The sequence below is a fragment of the Heloderma suspectum genome, chromosome 4 (assembly GCF_057233095.1).
Source record: "Heloderma suspectum isolate Gila_16-S chromosome 4, 16-S_ref, whole genome shotgun sequence".
Lineage (NCBI taxonomy): Eukaryota > Metazoa > Chordata > Lepidosauria > Squamata > Helodermatidae > Heloderma > Heloderma suspectum.
Genome location: NC_139461.1, coordinates 275,672,792 through 275,693,009, shown reverse-complemented (window position 1 = coordinate 275,693,009; position 20,218 = coordinate 275,672,792). Strand labels below are relative to the sequence as shown.

Sequence of the window (20,218 nt, the reverse complement as noted above, 5' to 3'; positions counted from 1 at the left end):
TTTCCCAATAACAATGCAGAGCCACTTCAGGCTACTTACACTGTGTATCATCAGTGCACATACATAGAGAATGTGGCTTGCAAGGAGGAATAAGCAGGCCAATAACAATCCCTATGAGCCCTGTTTCTTGGTATTGCACTTGGTGCTACTTGGTTGTAGAGCAAGTTGATGGTGTTTTCAGCAGTGCTAATTTGCATTCAGCATTGCATGAATTCCTCAGATTAAAAAGGACTCCATTTTGAGTGTCTTATGGGAGGAGGAAGCAAATTGTATTTCAACTAGTATATCAGATGATTAAATTCCAGTTTCCAAAGGAAAAATAGGATTTGGGTGGTATAAAGTGGATACGGGATACATTAATTTGTAACTTTTGCTTATGCACATTAGTCAGGCTTAAAGAACAAGACCGTAGTAAGTAATGTTCCTAAGGTAGTTAGAACAGTCTTGGAGTGCATTGTCATCAGTATGCTGATGATGACACACAGCTGTTTCTCTTTTTCATCTTCATCAGGTGAGGGTGTGGATGTGTTAGAGCAGTGCCTGCCTGCAGCAATGGACTGGATGAAGGCTAATAAAATGAAGCTCAATCCAGACAAAACCGAGATGCTTTTAGTGGGTGGTTCTTCTGATTGGATGAAGGGTGCTCAACCTGTTCTAGACGGGGTTGCACTCCCCCTGATGGAGCAGGTTTATAGTTTGGGGTTCTCCTGGAGCCATCAGTGTCACTTGAGCTTCAGGTGATCCCAGTGCCTTCTACCAACTTTGGTTGGTGGCCCAACTACACCCCTATCTGGACAGGGATAAACTGGCATTAGTAGTCTATGTTCCAGTAACCTCCAAGTTAGATTACTGCAATGCACTCTACATGGGGCTGCCTCTAGAAGCTGCGGCTTGTGCAAAATGTAGTGGCCAGATTGATAACAGGGACCAGAAGGTCCAAACATATAATACCCATTCTGACCTATTTGCGCTGGCTGCCTGTATATTTCAAGAGCCCAACTCAAGGTGCTGTTTTTCACCTATAAAGCCTTACATGGCTTGGGACTACAATACCTGACAGAGTGGCTCTCCTGAAAACAACTTACCCATATACTATGCTCATCATCTGAGGCTGTTCCCCCAATAACTCCTCCGAAGGAGGCTCAGAAGGTTGCAACAAGAGGAGGGCCTGAATAATCTTGCCAGTGAGGCCTGCCTGATGCCAACTTTGTCATCTTTTTTGCACCAGGTTAAAACCTTTCTCTAATCTCAGGCATTTGTCACCATATGATAAGGTGTTTCATTGGGTCTCAGGATTTCTTATCATTGATTGTTAAAACTGTTTATTTATTTGTGTGTGGGGGGGGTGAGGTGTTGTCTATTTAGATATTTGTATGTAAATGCTTTTTATATTATGTAAAAATTGTATTTTTAAGGTTTAATCTTTGTAAACAACCCGGAGAGCTTTGTAAGCAACCCAGCACCCTGTTGGCTGTTAGTCGGTATAGAAATATAATAAATGAATGAATCAATACACAATTGCTTATGGCGCCTAAACCTTTCTCTGTCTGTAGCAACTGCCTGTCTCCTCACGGTAGGGCAAATAAGCATATATATTTTCCATATACCCTGTGAAGCCCAGCGTGGGAAAAAAGCAACTGTATAAGGGATATGTGACATCAACTATTCATGAACTGGGTGTGGCATGTGGTTTGGAAAAACAACTCTACTTCAGTAGCAGTATGTTATAAAACTGATCACTTGGAAAGAAAGTTGGTTAAGTAAGAGGTCTTGAGTTTATAGTACCAGACCTCAAGATCAATGAGAACTTAATATAGTGGCTGCAAGGGTGCATTAGAAGAATCTGGTTCCAGCCTCACAAACACATTAGGTTGTTTTAGACAAGCCCCTCTTCCATCAGTTGCTCGCTGTCCCCCACTCTTCAATGTAGGAAGTATAATACTGACCTATCTACAGGCCTGTTTAGATTACTGAAGTAATATTTCATGATCAGAGGCAATATACTACTGAATGCCAGTTGATGGAGGCAACAGTGTAGGAGATCTGTTATGTTTAGGTTTACTTTGGGACTTCCTGGACACTTTTCATTGGTCACTGTAGGAAATAGGATGAAGGATCTTTTGTCTGATTTAGCAGGTCTCTTCTTAATTTCTTATGTGCTTATGTCATGAAGTGTCCTGAATACTTCAAATTAGATACAAATATATAAAGATTTTTATAAAAAAAATTAATGCTTACGGATCCAGTTTCATGTATAAGGATGTGGGAATAGCCATCCAGTAGGGATCTGTGTTTGTTTTGGTTTAATATAAACCAGGAAGCTCAGCCCCTTATTTCTGTGTTGATTTCTGAATTAGAATATAAATAAATATGGTGTAGACTTTTAAAGTGTTGCTAAATATAATGTAGGGGACTCCATGCAAAACTTTCCCACAGAAAGTCACATACAACTGGGGCATATAACTCCAACATGCTTTTTTGCACTTTCAAAGGGAAACCAAAGTGGCAGGAGGGCGTCAAACTTTAATGTGCTGCTTATCCAAAGATGAAGTTATCTCCTTCCCTCTACATGATCTTTTACGAACATTAGATTTTACTGCACAATGCCTAAGGGATAGTTAACAGAGATATGAGCACAAATCTTCGGATTAATGCTTGGTATATGGCACTACTGTCTAGATTGTAAAGATTTAAAGCAAAGCTGTGACTAAGAAAAGTGACCTGAGAAACAATTGCTTATTAAATTAAGAAAGGCAGCCATATGTTCCGAATATACATTTAAGATCTAGAAATCTCTGCTAGATACCCCAAGGGCAATGACAAGAACTTAATGTGCCAGAAATTCATTTTATTTTTGTCTTGCAGGGTTTTTATAAAAGGCGCTGATTTAAATGGAGTAACATAATGAGACAGAAGTAATTAAATCAGAAGTATTTATTCATCTCTTTTCTCCTTAGGCGGTTGTTCATTTGATGAACACTACAGTAACTGTGGTTACAGCGTGGCACTGGGGACCAATGGATTTACTTGGGAGCAGATTAATACCTGGGAGAAACCAACGATGGATCCAGCTGTCCCAACTGGTGAGTAAAAAGCATGCTGGACAGGGAAGCTTTTAAACAAAACTATTTCTTTCATGGTGAAAATTTCCAGTGTTGGGATTGTTTTGGCTTATGAGGACATGAATGACAATTCAGCTAGTCATGGCGTTTTACAGAGTGGTGGAGACCAGCCTTCCCCAACCTGGTGTCCTTCTGATGTGTTGGACTATACCTCCCATCATACCTAGTCAGCATGGCCAACGATGGAAGTTGTAGTCTAACATACCTGGAGGGCACTAAGCTGGGAAAGGATGATGCAGATATGAGGACATCATAGAACAATTTGCAGTATATGCTAGCCTGTGGGTTCAGCTTTGGATATTATTCAGTAACATTTGTTGTTGTTCAAGTGTGTTAGACGACTGGCACTTGAATCCCAATTTTTCTCTTTTCATTTAGAAAGATTACTGCCATAAGACAGCAATTCAGATGTCAAGTTTGGGGGGGGGGGTTTAGTAAGGGGATGCAAAAAGTGACTCACATGTTCACAATCAGTCAGATTTTAGGAGAGCATGACTCCCATCTTCCAGCATCTTCATTAGCTGCCAAGCACAATTTTCAGGTGCAAGTCACAGTGCTAGTTATAAAGCCCTACATAGTTTAGGATTAGGATACCTGAATGACTGCTCTTTCCCTGCCTGGTGGTTGAGAGATCTGCTAGAAAGTCCTTTTTGTAGCCACACAGTTGACAGGGACATGGAAATGGCTGTTTCAGTGCCTGAACCCAAGCTTTGGAACTCCCTGACTATTTCTTATTACTTAATTGTTTTACCTGGCCATGGTGGGAGTTTAACTCTTTTAAAAATTAGTAGCCTGTTTTTTATCTTCTCCTTGTGTGATTTGCTAGATTTGTAATTTCTGTAATTTGTTTAACTGTTCTTAATGTTTACTGTAAGCTGCCTGAGTACTACACTAGAAAGGTTGATAAGTTAAATAAATTCAAAATATAGATAAATAAATGTTATCGTTCAACCAATTAGATCATTATAGAATTTGTTAAGTTATTACAGTAATCAGTATTAGAGCTGATTACTGTTTTTAACAGTAACATCTTTCATATCTGACAGAGTAAAACAAACTTAAAGGTTGATACAATTATCTGCATTAATTCCTGGAAAATGCACTCTCAATTCCATGACGAGATAAGAAAGAAACGTATCATAGTTGGGTAACAAATAACAATCTAATAAAGATCATTGGCATTAACGAAATCAAATGAAAAATTCTCAATATATCTTTCCATTAAGAACATACATGGTATGAACGTAATGACAAATATTTTCAGGTAACTGAGCCCCACAAACAGACTTTGATCTAATGAAGATTTAGGATAACTTTCTTCCAGGTAGCAGGAGGGCATAGTTTGGAATCTCCTCCACATATGTGAGCATTCCATCACATGAGTCTCTACCTCTAGTCTGAAATGCACAAATTCAGACTGAATTGGTAGGAGCCCAGGCTTATGTTTACCATCTCAGTGAGAACCAGAATCAGTATTTACGAGAGGTATTCATGATTGCTTTCCTTTGTCCTGGAGACTTGCTTTTGATATTTGGATGTCAGCACAATTTAGGGATGTAAGAAAGTCACTTACCTGTGATGAAATTTGATTCGCGGTGGGGGGGAGGCGCTCCATCCCTCCCCCTGAAATTCTGGCCGGGGGGGAGGTGGCCCGTCCCTCCCCCCCAAAATTCTGGCCGGGGGGGAGGCGTCCCGTCCCTCCCCCCAAAAATTCTGGCCGGGGGGGAGGCACCACGTCCCTCCCCCCTGAAATTCTGGCTGGCCGGGTCTGCAAATGGCAGCGGCTGTAGCCGCCGCCGTTTGCGTCCCTGCAGTCAGCTGTGATAGGCTACGTAAATGTTTACGTAGCCTATCACGGCTGAGTAAAACAAAAAACCGCGCGTACGCAAATGGCGGCACCCATGGGCGCCGCCATTTGCGTTCCTTATTTTGGCATGTCTAGTCTACGTAAACATTTACGTAGATTACGGCGAAAATAAGGGGAACGCAAATAGCGTAGTGTCTACGCTATTTGCGTTCCCCTTATTTTCGCCATAGTCTACATAAATGTTTATGTAGACTAGACGTGCCAAAATAAGGAATGCAAATGGTGGCGCCCATGGGCGCCGCCATTTGCGTACGTGCGGTTTTTTGTTTTACTCAGCCGTGATAGGCTACGTAAACATTTATGTAGCCTATCACGGTTTTTTTAAAAAATCTAGCCGTGATAGGCTACATAAATGTTTACGTAGCCTATCACGTTTTTTTTTTTAACTTGGAAATGGCGGCGGTGGCAGCCGGTCGGAAGACCGGCCGCTGCAGCTGCCGCCGAACCGCCGAACCGCTGCTGAACCGCCGCCGGAGCTGCCGCCGCCAGGGAGATTCGCCCAAGGTACCCTGGGGGAGCGGGGGGCTGGCACACCGTTTCGCCACCGATGTCGGGGGGCCGAATGCGCTGGCATTCGGCCTCCCCGAGATTCATGGCAAAATTCTCTGACATCCCTAGCACAATTACAATAAGAACATAAGAACAGCCATGCTGCATCAGACCAAAGATCCATCTAGTCCAGCATTCTGTTCACACTAGGGATGGCGGAGAATTTCTCCATGAATCTCCGGGAGGCCGAATGCCAACGCATTTGGCCCCCCGAAATTGGTGGGGAAATTCTCCGCCGGCCCCCCGCCCCCCTGGGATGGGACTTACCATGGCCGAATGTCCCTCTCGGCGGCGGGTCCCAGCGGCGTTTCGGCAGCGTTTTGGCGGGGGTGGGGGTGGCGGCCGGTCTCCCAACCGGCTGCCACCGGCGCCATTGCAAAAAAAAAAAAAGGAAAGTAAAAAAAAAACACAGCCGTGATAGGCTACGTAACGATTTACGTAGCCTATCACGGCTAGATTTCCAAAGTCAGCCGTGATAGGCTACGTAAATCATCACGTAGCCTATCACGGGTGACTTTGAAAAAAAAAAAAGGGCGTATGCAAATGGCAGCGCCCATGGGGCGCCGCCATTTGCTTTCCTTTGTTTGGCACGTCTAGTCTATGTAAAGAGTTACGTAGACTACGGCGAAAATAAGGGCAACGCAAATAGTGTGCTGGAGGTAGCATAGAGCCTTTGGGAGTAGTAGCCATTGATAGCCTTCTCCAGGAATTTGTCTAACCCCCCTTTAAAGCCTTTAAATCTGAATTGGTGGCCATCAGCATGTCTTGTAGCAAATTCCATAGTTTGATTATGCACTGTGTAAAGAAGTACTTCCTTTTATCTGTCCTGAATCTCCCCCCAACCAGCTTCATAGGATGACCCCAGGTTCTAGTATTATGAGAGAGGGAGAAAAATATATTCTTATTCACATCACACCGTGCATAATTTTGTACACTTTGATCATGTTTCCCCTTACTCTCCTTTTTTCCAAGCTAAACAATCCCAGTTGTTGTAACCTTCTTCATAGGGGAGGGAGTTGCTCCAGCCCCTTGATCATTTTAGTTGCCCTTTTCTGCACTTTTTCCAGCTCAAGAATAAGTTTTTTTAGGTGCGGTGGCATTGCCGCACCATAGATTTATATAAAGGCAGTATGATACTGGCAGTTTTATTCTCAATTCCTTTCTTAATTATACCTAACATGGAATTTGCCTTTCTTCCCCTTTTCTCTCCCTTGCATTTTTGTTATTTTTTTAAAAAAAGAAACACACACACACACACACACATACACACACACACACACACACATACATATATATATATATATATATATATATATATATATATATAAATAAAATCATTTATTTTGGTTTCTATCACATACCCCAACATTCAAGCTTGTTTAATATGTGGCATCTGGTTAATTGCATAGTACTACACTATTTTACTTAAGATTAGTGATTTTGCAATGTCATGCATTATTACATAATGTCATGTCACTTATTGTGGGATATTGGAGCACTAGTTCATACCAGCCATGAGCCACCACCACAGTGATGGATATGGCTGTTGATTATGTTGTTCATAGCTGGTAGTGCACAAAAAATCCATATAAAAAAAAGTGATCATGGGGAAACGGATGGTTTCTATATGTGAGTCAGTCCACATTGGGTAGTAGACCCATGTGATTTTGTTTTACTGCAAGATAGTCTGCTGTGATATTGCGAAAGAGAGAGTTGAAGACACAGGGCAGGGTGAAATTTGCAATTTAATAGTGCCAGATCAATGTTTAGCTACCAGTTAGAGGAAAATTTCCACCTACTTCTTTAAACGTCCAATTATTTTGTATACAAATACAAACATTTGGTACAGCCTTAATTCACACTGTTTCCATCGGTGTCAGAAATCATGAGCTAGATATAACATGCTAGATCAGATTAAGTATGTCCTATCAGACTGCCTGTCATCTGCTCATATATCTGCCTCCTTGACCCTGGCAACATGGACCTTTATGAAATGTCTTTAAAAGAAGAAATGGCAGGTAATTTTCCTGGCAGCTCATATGCAAGGAACCTTCATGCATTAAATCAGGCATAGATTTATGTTTTCCTTTCTCTAAAAAGCCAATTCTGCAAAGCAATGTTGCTTTTAGGGAGTGAAGCACCTTAGTAAAATGTAGGAATTGGCACTGTGTTTCAGCTTATACGGTAAGTTGTTAAATGTTATGCCTTTATACTTTTGGCCAACTTTAAAAAAATCTAGTGATTTCATTTGTCAAGATGAGCCATGCCCAACCTGGTGCCCCCCAGATGTTTTGGTCTTTGATTCCCATCAGTCTTGGCCAATGGTCAGGAATGCTGTGAGTTGTAGTCCAAGTCCATCTGGAGAGCACCAGGTTTGGGAAGGGTGGTTTATGAAAAACCTAAGGAGTTGGAGAGAGTGTATAGTAGAAATCATATACCAGGAATGGTGAACCTTTGGCTCTTTTGACCATGTGGGTATGTGTGGGTGGGTGGTGGTCCCTCCCATCCAGCCTGCCAGCTTCTTCCTAAATTCTGCCCACTCTCCCAACAGGGAAAAGCTCTTATCTTCGATCAGCAGCAGATCAGAGGTGAGAGCTTTGCCATGCCGCACAGTAAGAAAGCTAGCCTTTGTCACTGTGAGAGCTTTTCCCTGCAAGGGAGAAGGGATGTGGCTTGTGTTGCCCTGCTTACATCTGAGGCATGACTTGCATAGGCTTGCCCTGCTTACTTGTGAGCAGACAGGCTGCTCATGCTTACTTCTGAGTGGACATGCAAAGGGTTAGTACTTGTTTGCCAAGAATCTTGTTCGCCAATACTCTCATTTTCTCTGATTTTTAAGTTAGAAATGGATCTATCTATATGCCACCCAGCATTGCATGGTCCTGTTCAAAATAGATTCAGGTGGCCTTCAAATATTCCTCCAACTTTGTGGGAGCCTCTTATCTGTGAGCACCTGCTGCATGGCTGGGAGAACATCTAAATGACTCTGCCACATGGGACTGCTTGCCTAGAGATGTATGAGAAATTAATTTCAGATTGTTTTTGATCAGGATTTGCCCAGTTTGCACCTCTGAAACCAAACACAGATGTGAACACAATCTGTGGTCCAAGTCTGTACATATTTCTGAGCTTGTAGTGTGATTTGTGGACCAAAAACAAAAGAATGCATTCGTCAGCATTCATACATTTGAAAAACTGATATTTTGAAAAATATGTACACACACATTTTGATCAGCGTGGGAAGAATGTGTACATTTGAAAGATGTGTGCAATTGATGCATACATTTGGAAAAATATGCATGAGAATAAACACATGAGTTCAGGCGAGAAGAAAACCCCCCCAAAGATTGCAATCTAATATGGACATCAGATGGAATGAGCTTCGTGGTAGAATTTGGAGAACTTCAACTAGCTCAAGTTTAGCTTATATGCACATCCCTACGACTGCCTAGTCTGAGTAGTCTCTCCCCTCAAATCAGTTGTCATCTGCCTTATATATCTTCACGTGGTTAGCCTTATCAGGATCCCTGTATGCATTTGGCTGTATTTATACACCTGCTTACAGCAAATTTATTTTTATGTATAGGAATTTGGAGGGTGGCTATGGAGGAGCATTCAGCCATATCAGTGACCACTTGTAGCCTGAAGTAGGGATGTACAGAATGTGGAAAATCTGTTTTGTCTGCGTTTCATGAATTGTCAGGCGCCTTTGGTTCCACAGTCTACCCGTTGATGGAATCGGATTTTTTTTAGTTCCTGAATTTACGCAAATCCGCTTTTGTGCAAATCTGAATGTGTGAAAATGCACAAATTCCTCCCAAATGTGCAACATTCTTCCAAATGTGCATTTTTACGCTTTAGCCTATGGGGAAATGCTCATTCTTGGTCCGTTTTATTTTTTGTGTATTTTTTGACAATGAAATTTGTGTAAAATCAGGAAAGTTCGAAAAATGGTCTGCAACTCGGTGGAATCTGCATGATAGGGGAAAAGCTGGTCTACTGCAGAATCCACTGGTCAGATTAATCAACATCAAAAACTCATTTGGTTGATTTTTCCAGCATCCCTAGCCTGAAGTAGCACCGTCCAGAAAAAGTAATCTGCCATTTAGAACTAAGCTTTTAAATTAGGGGTTTAAAGTGTTGTCAAGAGAGGAACACCAAGGTAAAGTGATACGTGTGCTGAGTATTTGGCTGTAGTTATATGTTTGCTTGTGGCTCTTAAACGTATTTAATTTAGTGTAGAATGCCATGTTTTTCAGTATTTGCATCTGGAAAATTAGCCCTAAGTGGATTTAATATAGACATGTTTAAAGACATATTCTTAAGGATACGGGTGTTGTATACTGTGTGATCCATTTAAATTTGTGTGGCTTTTCTAAATGCCTCTGAGCACCCAATACAATTTGAAATTCTTGTTCTCAAATAATGTGGGCTTGTGTCAGTGGTTTAGGGTGGGCTTTTATTTATTTTTATTCTTTTGGTCCCAGGCTACATGAAGGACTTCTAACTATGCTTTGCTTTTTATTTGTTGAATCACAGAACATCAAGAACAGATTAAACTGTTTCATTGCCAACCCCAAAGAATTTTTTGGACAATTTGTTTTAGATCTTTACAAGCAAATAGTTTTTATAATAGGTTCCTCAGGGTTGGAAACAAAGAAATTACTTAATTAGAGGATTATGAAGCTGTTATTGATTTCCTCCCCACTCACCTTCCTGTTTTGAATGAATTCTCTATTAATGTTTTTGTTAAACTAGTTCTGAGAAAAGCTAATGGGACGTCAGTTCATTTTCCTTTGTTTTATCCTGGTTGATTCATGTCAGTGTTCTCTCCTTGCCCCTCTATTTATGCATTATGAGATACTCCTGGCCTTATTTTAAAACATACACTTAAAATCTAGCAGATGGCTTATACTACAGTCCTACCTCACAGATAATTGGCTCGAGGCAGTCAGAATGCAATGGAGGTTCCCCTCCACTAGCAGAAAGGAGTTCTACCAATGCGGGTTGGGGGTTGGGGTGGGAACTTATCCCAAGGCCCCACTTGGTGGGGGTAGAGTTTGGATATAGCTTTAAGCAGGGCTGTGCAGAGACCCCCCGATCCAACTTGGAAGCTGCTTTGCGGCTTCTGAGGTGGGACCAATTCAGCTTGGGCAGATTCAGGGGGGCCCTGACCCGACTCGGCCCTGAACCAGGATTTGGATGGTGAACCCTGCTTTGGGTCCCCCCCTGATGCCCCCACACAACCCCCCAGCTCCTTACCTGGGATGCCACCTCCTCCTCCTTCTCCGCCACAGCCGTCTCTTTCTCCACTGCCACGCCACCGCCACACTGCCACCACCTTCTCTGCTGCTGCTGCTGTGTTCTCCTCACTGCCACCACTGTCTTCTCCACTGCCACTGCCATCTCCTGAGGCCTGCACACGCAGTGACTTGTCTTCTTGCAGTGAGTCACCATTTTTAAAATGGCAACCTCCTGGAAGTTCCAGGGACCTGCCATTTTAAAAATGGTGACTCCCTACAAGAAGAGTCACTGCGTGTCCAGGCCTCAGGAGCTGGCAGCAGCGGCGAAGGCAGCAGTGGCAGCAGTGGCAAGGGAGAAGGTGGAGGCAGTCACAAAGGCACCCTGGAGTGCATTGGAGAGCCCCTGACCCACTCTGGGTCACTTCATGCCCCCTCCACTTTACCTCAGAAGGGGCACAAAGTGACCCGAAGCAGCCCGCTTCGACTTGGGGTTCAGGCACAGCCCTAGCTTTAAGGTCTCTATACCATGCCTCCAGACTAAAGCCAAATGCATCTGATCAAGTCAACAAAATGGCTTGATATCTGGTTTGTCTCATAGAATCATAGAATCATAGAATAGTAGGGTTGGAAGTGGCCTACAAGGCCATCGACTGCAACCCCCTGCTCAATGCAGGAATCCAAGTCAGAGCATCCCTGACAAATGGGTGTCCAGCCTCGTCTTGAAGGCCTCCAGTGTGGGAGAGCCCACCACCTCCCCAGGTAATTGGTTCCATTGTCGTATTGCTCTTACAATCAGGACGTTTTTCCTGATGTTCAGCCGGAATCTGGCTTCCTGTAACTTGAGCCCATTATTCCGTGTCCTGCACTCTGGGATGATCAAGAAGAGATCCTGGCCTTCTTCTCTGTGACAACCTTTCAAGTACTTGAAGAGTACTATCATATCTCCCCTCAGTCTTCTCTTCTCAAGGCTAAACATGCCCAGTTCTTTCAGTCTCTCTTCATAGGGCTTTGTTTCCAGTCCCCTGATCATCTGTGTTGCCCTCCTCTGAACCCTCTCCAGTTTGTCTGCATCCTTCTTAAAGTGTGGTGCCCAGAACTGGACACAGTACTCCAGATGAGGCCTAACCAGTGCTGAGTAGAGGGGAACTAGTACTTCCCAGGATTTGGAAGCTATGCTTCTATTAATGCAGCCCAAAAGAGCATTTGCCTTTTTTGCAGCCACATCACATTGTTGGCTCATATTCAGCTTGCGATTGACAACAATTCAAAGATCCTTCTCGCTTGTAGTGTGGTTGAGCCACGTATCCCCCATCTTGTAACTGTGCATTTGGTTTCTTTTTCCTACATGCAGAACTTGGCATTTATCCCTATTAAATGTCATTCTGTTGTTTTCTGCCCAGCTCTCCAGTCTATCCAGATCACTTTGAATTTTGTTTCTGTCTTCCAAAGTATTAGCTATCCCGCCCAATTTTGTGTCATCTGCAAATTTGATCAGCATTCCCTGCACCTCCTCCTCCAAGTCATTAATAAAAATGTTGAAGAGTATTGGGCCCAGGACTGAGCCCTGCGGTACCTCACTCGTTACCTCTCCCCAGTTTGAGAAGGTCCCATTGATCAGCACTCTTTGAGTCCAATTCTGTAGCCAACTGTGGATCCACCGGATCATTGTTTCATCTAGCCCACTTTGAGCTAGTTTGCTCATCAGGATATCATGGGGCACTATGTCAAAAGCTTTGCTGAAGTTGAGGTATATGATGTCTACAGAATTCCCACAGTCTACAAGGGAGGTTACTTGATCAAAAAATGAGATCAGATTTGTCTGGCAGGACTTGTTTTTGACAAATCCATGTTGGCTTCGAGTAATCACTGCATTGTTTTCAAGGTGCTTCCAGATGGATTGCTTGATCATCTGCTCCAGAATTTTCCCAGGGATTGATGTCAGACTGACTGGTCTGTAGTTCCCAGGTTCCTCCTTTTTACCCTTTTTGAAGATAGGGACAACATTAGCCCTCCTCCAGTCATCTGGCACTTCCCCCGTCCTCCATGATTTCTCAAAGAGAATAGACAGCGGTTCTGAGAGTTCTTCTGCCAATTCCTTTATTACTCTAGGATGCAGTTCATCTGGCCCTGGACATTTGAACTCATTCAAAGTAATTAGGTGTTCCTTGACCTTATGCCTGTCGATCTCAAGCTGCAATCCTGCCCCTTCAGCCTGTACTTCGCCTTTGCCAGGGGGGTCATAGACCTTCTTTTGGGAGAAGACTGAGCCAAAGTAGGAATTGAACACCTCTGCCTTTTCTTTGTCATCTGTTATCATTTTGCCATCCTTATTTAATAACAGAAGCACCATTTATTTCCTCTGCCTTTTACTATGCGTGTAGCTGAAGAAAGGCTTTTTGTTGTTTTTAGCATCCCTTGCTAACCTCAGCTCATTCTCAGCTTTAGCCTTCCTGACGCCATCCCTGCAATTCTGTGCTATCTGCCTGTACTCTTCCTTTGTTACTTGGCCTTCTTTCCACTTCCTATATGTGTCCTTTTTTGTTTTCAGTTTTGTTTTTGTTTTGTTTCATCCCTAAGCTTTTTGTGAAGCCACATTGGCTTCTTCTGTTGTCTTCCACCTTTTCTTCTTGTTGGAATTGTTTGTGATTGTGCCTTGAGAATTTCCTTTTTTAAAAGCTCCCACCCATCTTGGACTCCTTTTCTTATTAGCGTCGCTTGCCATGGGACCTTACTGATCATTGTTCTGAGTTTATTAAAATCAGCTTTCCTAAAATCCAGGGTACGCATTTGACTACACTCAGCTTTTGCTTCCCTTAGAACCAAGAACTCAAGTACAACATGGTTGCTTTCCCCCAGAGTTCCCTTAACTGCTACTTTATCCACTAAGTCATCTCTGTTGGTTAGGATCAAGTAAAGGATAGCCGATCCTCTAGTTCCTTCCTCTCCTTTCTGTAGGAGGAAGTTATCCGCCACACAAGTCAGGAATTTCCTGGAGGGGCCATGTTTTGCAGAATTTGTCTCCCAACAAATATCGGGGAAATTGAAGTCCCCCATTACTACTACATCATGCTTCCTTAAAACATTGGCTATTTGCTTTTCAAAAGTTTCATCCTTGTCTTCTCCTTGATGGGTGGCTGGTAGTTAGGGGTGCATGAAAGTCACTTACCTGGTCTCGCAGCTTTTCGCAGTGGGGGGGAGGCGCTTCACTGCTCTCCCCGCAAAGTTCAGGCCGGGGGGGGAGGCTTCCCGCCTCGCCCGGCCGAAATTCAGAAATAGCGTTGCCCTTATTTTCGCCATAGTCTACGTAATCTTTACGTAGACTACAGCGACCAAATAAGGAACGTGAATGGCGGCTCCCTATGGGGGCCGCCATTAGCCGTACGCGCTTTTTTTTTTTTTTTTAAGTCCCCCGTGATAGGCTACGTGACGATTTACGTAGCCCATCATGGCTGACTTTGCAAATCTAGCCGTGATAGGCTACGTTAATTGTTAATCTAGCCGTTAATAGCCTATCACGGGGGCGTTTTTTTTCCCCTTTTATTGGAATGGCGGCGGCGGCAGCCGGTCAAAAGACCGGCTGCCGCTCCCGCCCCTGACGAAGACCCGACGAACCGCCAGCCGGACCCGCCGCCGGGAGGGACATTGGGAAAGGTAAGTCCTTTCCGCTATTTGCTTTTCTTATTTAATAACAGAAGCACCATTTCTTTCCTCTGCCTTTTACTATGCGTGTAGCTGAAGAAAGGCTTTTTGTTGTTTTTAGCATCCCTTGCTAACCTCAGCTCATTCTCAGCTTTAGCCTTCCTGACGCCATCCCTGCAATTCTGTGCTATCTGCCTGTACTCTTCCTTTGTTACTTGGCCTTCTTTCCACTTCCTATATGTGTCCTTTTTTGTTTTCAGTTTTGTTTTTGTTTTGTTTCATCCCTAAGCTTTTTGTGAAGCCACATTGCAGCTTTTTGCAGCTTTTGCATCGCTATTTGCAGCTTTTCGCAGTGGGGGGGAGGCGCTTCACTGCTCTCCCCGCAAAGTTCAGGTCGGGGGGGGAGGCTTCCCGCCTCGCCCGGCCGAAATTCAGAAATAGCGTTGCCCTTATTTTCGCCATAGTCTACGTAATCTTTACGTAGACTACAGCGACCAAATAAGGAACGTGAATGGCGGCTCCCTATGGGGGCCGCCATTAGCCGTACGCGCTTTTTTTTTTTTTTTAAGTCACCCGTGATAGGCTACGTCACGATTTACGTAGCCTATCACAGCTGACTTTGCAGATCTAGCCATGATAGGCTACGTTAATCGTCACGTAGCCTATCACGGGGGAGGTTTTTTTTTTAACTTTTAATTTCGCGGCCGGGCGAGGCGAGGCGCCTCCTCCCCGGCCTGAATTTCGGCCGGGCGAGGCGGGAAGCCTCCCCCCCGGCCTGAATTTCGGCCGGGTGAGGCGGGAAGCCTCCCCCCCCAGCCTGAACTTCGGGGGGAGAGCAGCGAAACGCCTCCCCCCCACCGCGAAAAGCTGCGAGACCAGGTAAGTGACTTTCGTGCACCCCTAATAGCCTGTGGTCCCAGAATCCAAATCTCTCTCGTCGGCACCACCTTCATAGCCAGTCATTCACCTGCAGTATTTTTTGTTCCCTTTCTATCCCTCTTCTAACAACTGGAAGGATGGATGAGAAAACCATCTGGGCCCCAAAGTTCTTGAGTTTCCTTCCCAAAGCTTCAAAGTCTGACGTGATCTCTTCGTAGCTCCGCTTGGCGGTATCATTTGTTCCCACATGGATGAGAAGAAAGGGATACCTGTCAGTGGGCTTTATGAGTGCAGGCAACCTTTCAGTCACGTCTCTAATCTGTCCACCCGGGAGACAACATACCTGGCGAGTCCATGGGTCTTCGCGACATACTTGGGTCTCGATCCCATGCAGCAAGGAGTCTCCCACTACTACCACTCTTCTCTTCTTCTTCTTGTAGGCCTGGGTTTCATCACCTCTGTTTGACTGACCTTCAGCCTCTTGCTCACTCTCATGCAGGTTCCCCTGTGATTCTTCCTCTGCAGGCTGTCCTCCAGTCTCATCCGCAAGTACCTGGAATCGGTTCCACAGCTCCACTGCTTCCACTGGTGCAGAGTGGCGTCTAGTTCTTCTTCTCCTAACTGTCACCCTTTTCCAAGGATTATCCTCTACTCCATTTTTCTTCACCGCAGCATTTCCCACTGCTTTATCTTGCTGTTGCTCTTCAAGCTTCCGGTCTTCCCTTTGCTGCTGTAGTTCCCCCATTCTGTCCAAGAACTCTTCGTGTTCTCTTATTCCCCGGAGGGTCGACAGTCGCTGCTCCAGTCCACTTACTTTTTCTTCCAGCAGCGTGATCAACTTGCACTTGTTGCAGGTGTAGGCCATGTTGTTCTCAGGCAAGAAAACAAACATTGCACACACCTTGCGGGTCACCACCACTGGAGAGTCTTGTCCTTCCATAGCCTCTTTTCCCTTTTTGTGTCTAGCTTTGTGATTGTTCTAGACTAGCCTGTGCCTGCTCCTCTACTCAGTAGAGGTTAAAAGCAGAGTCCCACTGGTGTGAAAGTGTGTGTTACAAGACAAATAAATGGGAAAAAGTTAGTTAAAAAAAAATGTTAGGGGCCTCCCCCTTGACCTCCCCTGCCGAACTCCCCTGGCCAACTCCTGTTTGCTCCTCCTGCTCGCTCGCTCTGTTCGCTCGCTATCTGGGAGCTTGCTTGCTTCTGTAGTCCCTGGACCAGCTGGAGCAGCTTGCTCTGCTCTGCTCTGCTCAGCTGGGAGGCGGGAAACAGACTGAAGCTTCCCGCCCAGTCAGCTGCTGGGAGTACTCAGGCCACACCCCTCCAATTCAGTTGGAGCTCTCAGAAGCACCTGGTGAGCTCACAGCCAATCAGAAGGATAAAGGGCAGCCCCCTGGGCTTCCTGCAGCCCACTTACCTCTTAGCCTCTGTCTCCTTTGTCTCCTTTGTCTCTTCAACCACTGCAACTCCCCTGGCCAACTCCTGTTTGCTCCCTCTGTTCTCTCGCTCTCTGGGAGCTTGCCTGTTTCTGTAGTCCCTGGACCAGGTGGAGCAGCTTGCTCTGCTCTGCTCTGCTCAGCTCTGCTCAGCTGGGAGGCGGGAAACAGACAATCAACCTGGTTGATCAACCAGGTTGATCAACCTCTATCAACCTGGCCCTAGAAAAATGGGGGTCAGAGATTGCTAAGTACCTGGAAGGTCACAAAACATATTGACATGGCTACATTTAGTTTAGTAGATTACGGCTTGTTCAGGCCTCTTTTACATAGAGACCTGAAGCATGCTTTTAGAGCAGTATACGTTGGTTGATATATGTATGTGTTAGTGTGTGTGTTTGGGGGGTGGCACTCAGGTAAGTAAGTATAAGTATATAGGTTAAAAATATTCCCTTATGTACTCATTTCTGACCAATTATACTCTATTTTACACAGTTGTAAGGTTTGCTAGGTTAAAATGTGTTCACTTTCAAGTTCATTTTGAATATATGTGATACCTAGAAAAAAAGGAGAGAGGGAGGAAGATAAGAAGAAAAATATATGCATAGCTTAATTGTTCCAGTTGGCATTTGTAAATTTATCTGGTTAAACTTTATGGTATTTTATCTGTGGTATTCTCTGGTTTGTTTTAGGAATTCCATTTTTTTAAAAAAATCAGTTTGCTTTTTTTATATTGTTGTTTTATGTTTTCATTTGTATGAAAGGTAGGATATAAATTGACCAAAACTTATTAAAATGAATCAAATGTCATGATTAGGGATGTGATTACTCAGTTGTTTTAAGGCAACTGACTCTATCAGCAACAGCTGCACTGTGAATGACAACTGTTAATAATGTGATTGTCATCATCACTACTTTCTGCATTGAATTTCCTTCTGACATCTCTGTTTGCAATTCTTGCCCCACCTCCCACCCCCATATATACTGGATAAAAACCTGAAACTCTCTATAATGCTCCATGCATCTGATAAAGTGGACTATAGGTCACAAAAGCTTATATCAGAATAAAGATTTTAGTATTTAAGGTGCCACAAGACTCTGTTGTTTTTGCTGCAATAGACTGATATAGTTACCCTCTGGAAATTGTGACTCAGATGGCCCAAGCCTGCTGGCCCTGGTGTCTGCCTGGTTGGCCCTGCTGGCAGTGATGCGTGGCCGGACCCTACCACTGGTGGCTTCAGTGCAGCACTTCCAGGGGGAACCACCACAGCACAGAGTGAAAACGTTCCGTTCTGGAAGGAATGCAACCTGCCCCTTCCGGAAACAAATATTTCTGCTCATTGTGGTGTTTTTCCCCAGACGTGCTACATTGTGGCCACCCGTGGTAGGGGCTGCATGCGCACCGGGGCCAGTGGGCTTGGGCCGCCCGCACAAGGACTCTGCTGGACACTGCCCCCCTATTCCTGAATCTTGAAGGTATTTGAGTATTTGAGCATTAGTATTTGTAAGGTGGATATTAATCTTATGTTCAGACAGGTTGCATTAAGGACAAATTGTATGGTGTGTGTAGAAATGTTTTCCTCCCCTGTACACTCACTGTGAACGTATCAGTGTCTCTTCATAGCAGACCACAAGGGAAAGTATCCCTTTGTTTTTGCTCAAGCTACTGACACAGACTTTAAAACAAACTTAAAATTGAGGCTTTGGTGCTGCAAGTATAGAACTCTGTGAGCACATCTTTTCCTACTCATTTCTCTTCAGTACCATTTGACCTAGGTTTATTTTCTTCAGCAGTGCATGGTCTCACATGCTAACCAGTTTGGTTCTGTCTCTGACAGGCTGGGTTCAGTCTTGCTGGTTCAATCTTGCCTTGGTTCAGTTTTACTGGTCCACAAGTGCCCAAAGGCCTCTGTTTTTAAAAGCAAGCCTGTATAATGCAATAAATAAAATTCCTGTCTTGTGGGCAACCAGGCAGAAACGTATTTTTTTACAAGGCAGGCCAAGACATGTTTAGCATTCCAAGTACCCTAGAGAAGTCGGCCCCAATCTCCTTCATAGTACAAGAAAATCTTCATATTTTAGATGTTAAAAGAGTGTCATGGACATTAATTAATTAACTGCAGTGGAGACCTAAACAGGGCTAACTTGATTGGAGTAATTACTCTGATATCATTTGTAAGGGCATTCTATCTGTTTGCTGTTTAACAGCAGTTTTACAAAGATGACCTTCAATAATGCTTGCTATTAACTTTTCAGTTATGATGCGATCACTGAACATTTATTTACTGCTAACAATTTGCTTAGTGCAGTATACAATGCAGACATGACACAGTCACTACCCCAGAAGGCTTACATCTAGGGTGAATAACATCAGGCCCAGGGAGCAAATCTGGTTTTTCTGGGGTCCTAATCTATTCCTCCAGGGTTCCCCAGAAGGCCACACCCTGTTTCCCCTGGCCACCAATCATTTGGTGGTTTCCTAGCTTTTGTGGAGTTGTTTCCTCCATTCTAAAAGGTTGAAATGCCTTCTTCTATAGATAGCTTAGTTACTGGACGTAGAAGCTTTAAGCTAAAATATGCTGGTATTTTTTTTAGTATTTTGGCTGTACCCCTGTTGCCTTCAGCCCCATCCACCACTGGAAATGGGCCCCTGAAAGCTTCTCCAAAATAGAATTCATCTTTGGACTGAAAGAGGTTCAACAGCCCTGGCTTATAGGATACAATTGACATTCTAGTAGGGATGTACGAACCACCCACTGTCCAGTCCGGGGGGGGGGTGGTCTGTGGAGAGGCAAGTCGGGCCTCAGAGGGCCCTGCAGAACCCTCTGGAGCCCAGCCACATCTTCCAGAGTTGGCGGAGCGGCTCTCCGGCTCCCTATAAGACGCATTACGCTAATGGCAGCTGCCATTAGCCTATCACAGGAAAAATACAGCCATAAATGGCGTATTGTATGCCATTTGTGGCCATAAAGCACTGACGTTGACCTAAATTGCAGCTGTTTATGTAAGGTAAGTGCAGCCTCTCCACCATGGACTCCAGAGGTCGGATTCTTTGGAATCCAGCCTCATTTGAGTCCGCAGCATAATTCTCCAGCATCCCTGCATTCTAGAAGGTATAACAACATAAGAGGCTGCATCGGATGAGACTAAAAACTCATCCTATATTCAGCAGTGGCCTCTTGACAGTTTACAAGCTGGGTCTGAAGAAATTCACCCTTCTGTGTTTTCCTGTTGTCATATCTGGTATTCACAGGTAGATTGCTTCTGGACTTGGAGATTCCACATAGTTATTATGACTAATTGCCATTGATAGTGAGTGGGGGAGGGAGGGAAGGATGGATTATGAGTTATCACTTTCAGGAGAAGCAAGGAGATAAGGTTATTGCAAGGGTGACTAATTGGTTTCCGGAGGTGTTTTTCTTTTTTTCTTTTTACTTCCAGTGTTCTGATTCATTCATTTGCATATCTGGCATACTCTTTCAC

General features: G+C 44.1%; 1 protein-coding gene across 1 annotated transcript in view; it reads left to right on the top strand.

Moving 5' to 3' along the window:
- The first annotated feature begins 2,108 nt into the window (after positions 1-2,108).
- PTPRT (protein tyrosine phosphatase receptor type T) overlaps positions 2,109-20,218 on the top strand; it is an 838,546-nt gene continuing 820,436 nt past the window's right edge. Inside the window, exons 1-2 of the mRNA XM_084851682.1 lie at positions 2,109-2,136; positions 2,958-3,083. Of these exons, the coding sequence (XP_084707808.1) occupies positions 2,109-2,136; positions 2,958-3,083 (154 nt within the window). The remainder of the gene's footprint in view (positions 2,137-2,957; positions 3,084-20,218) is intronic.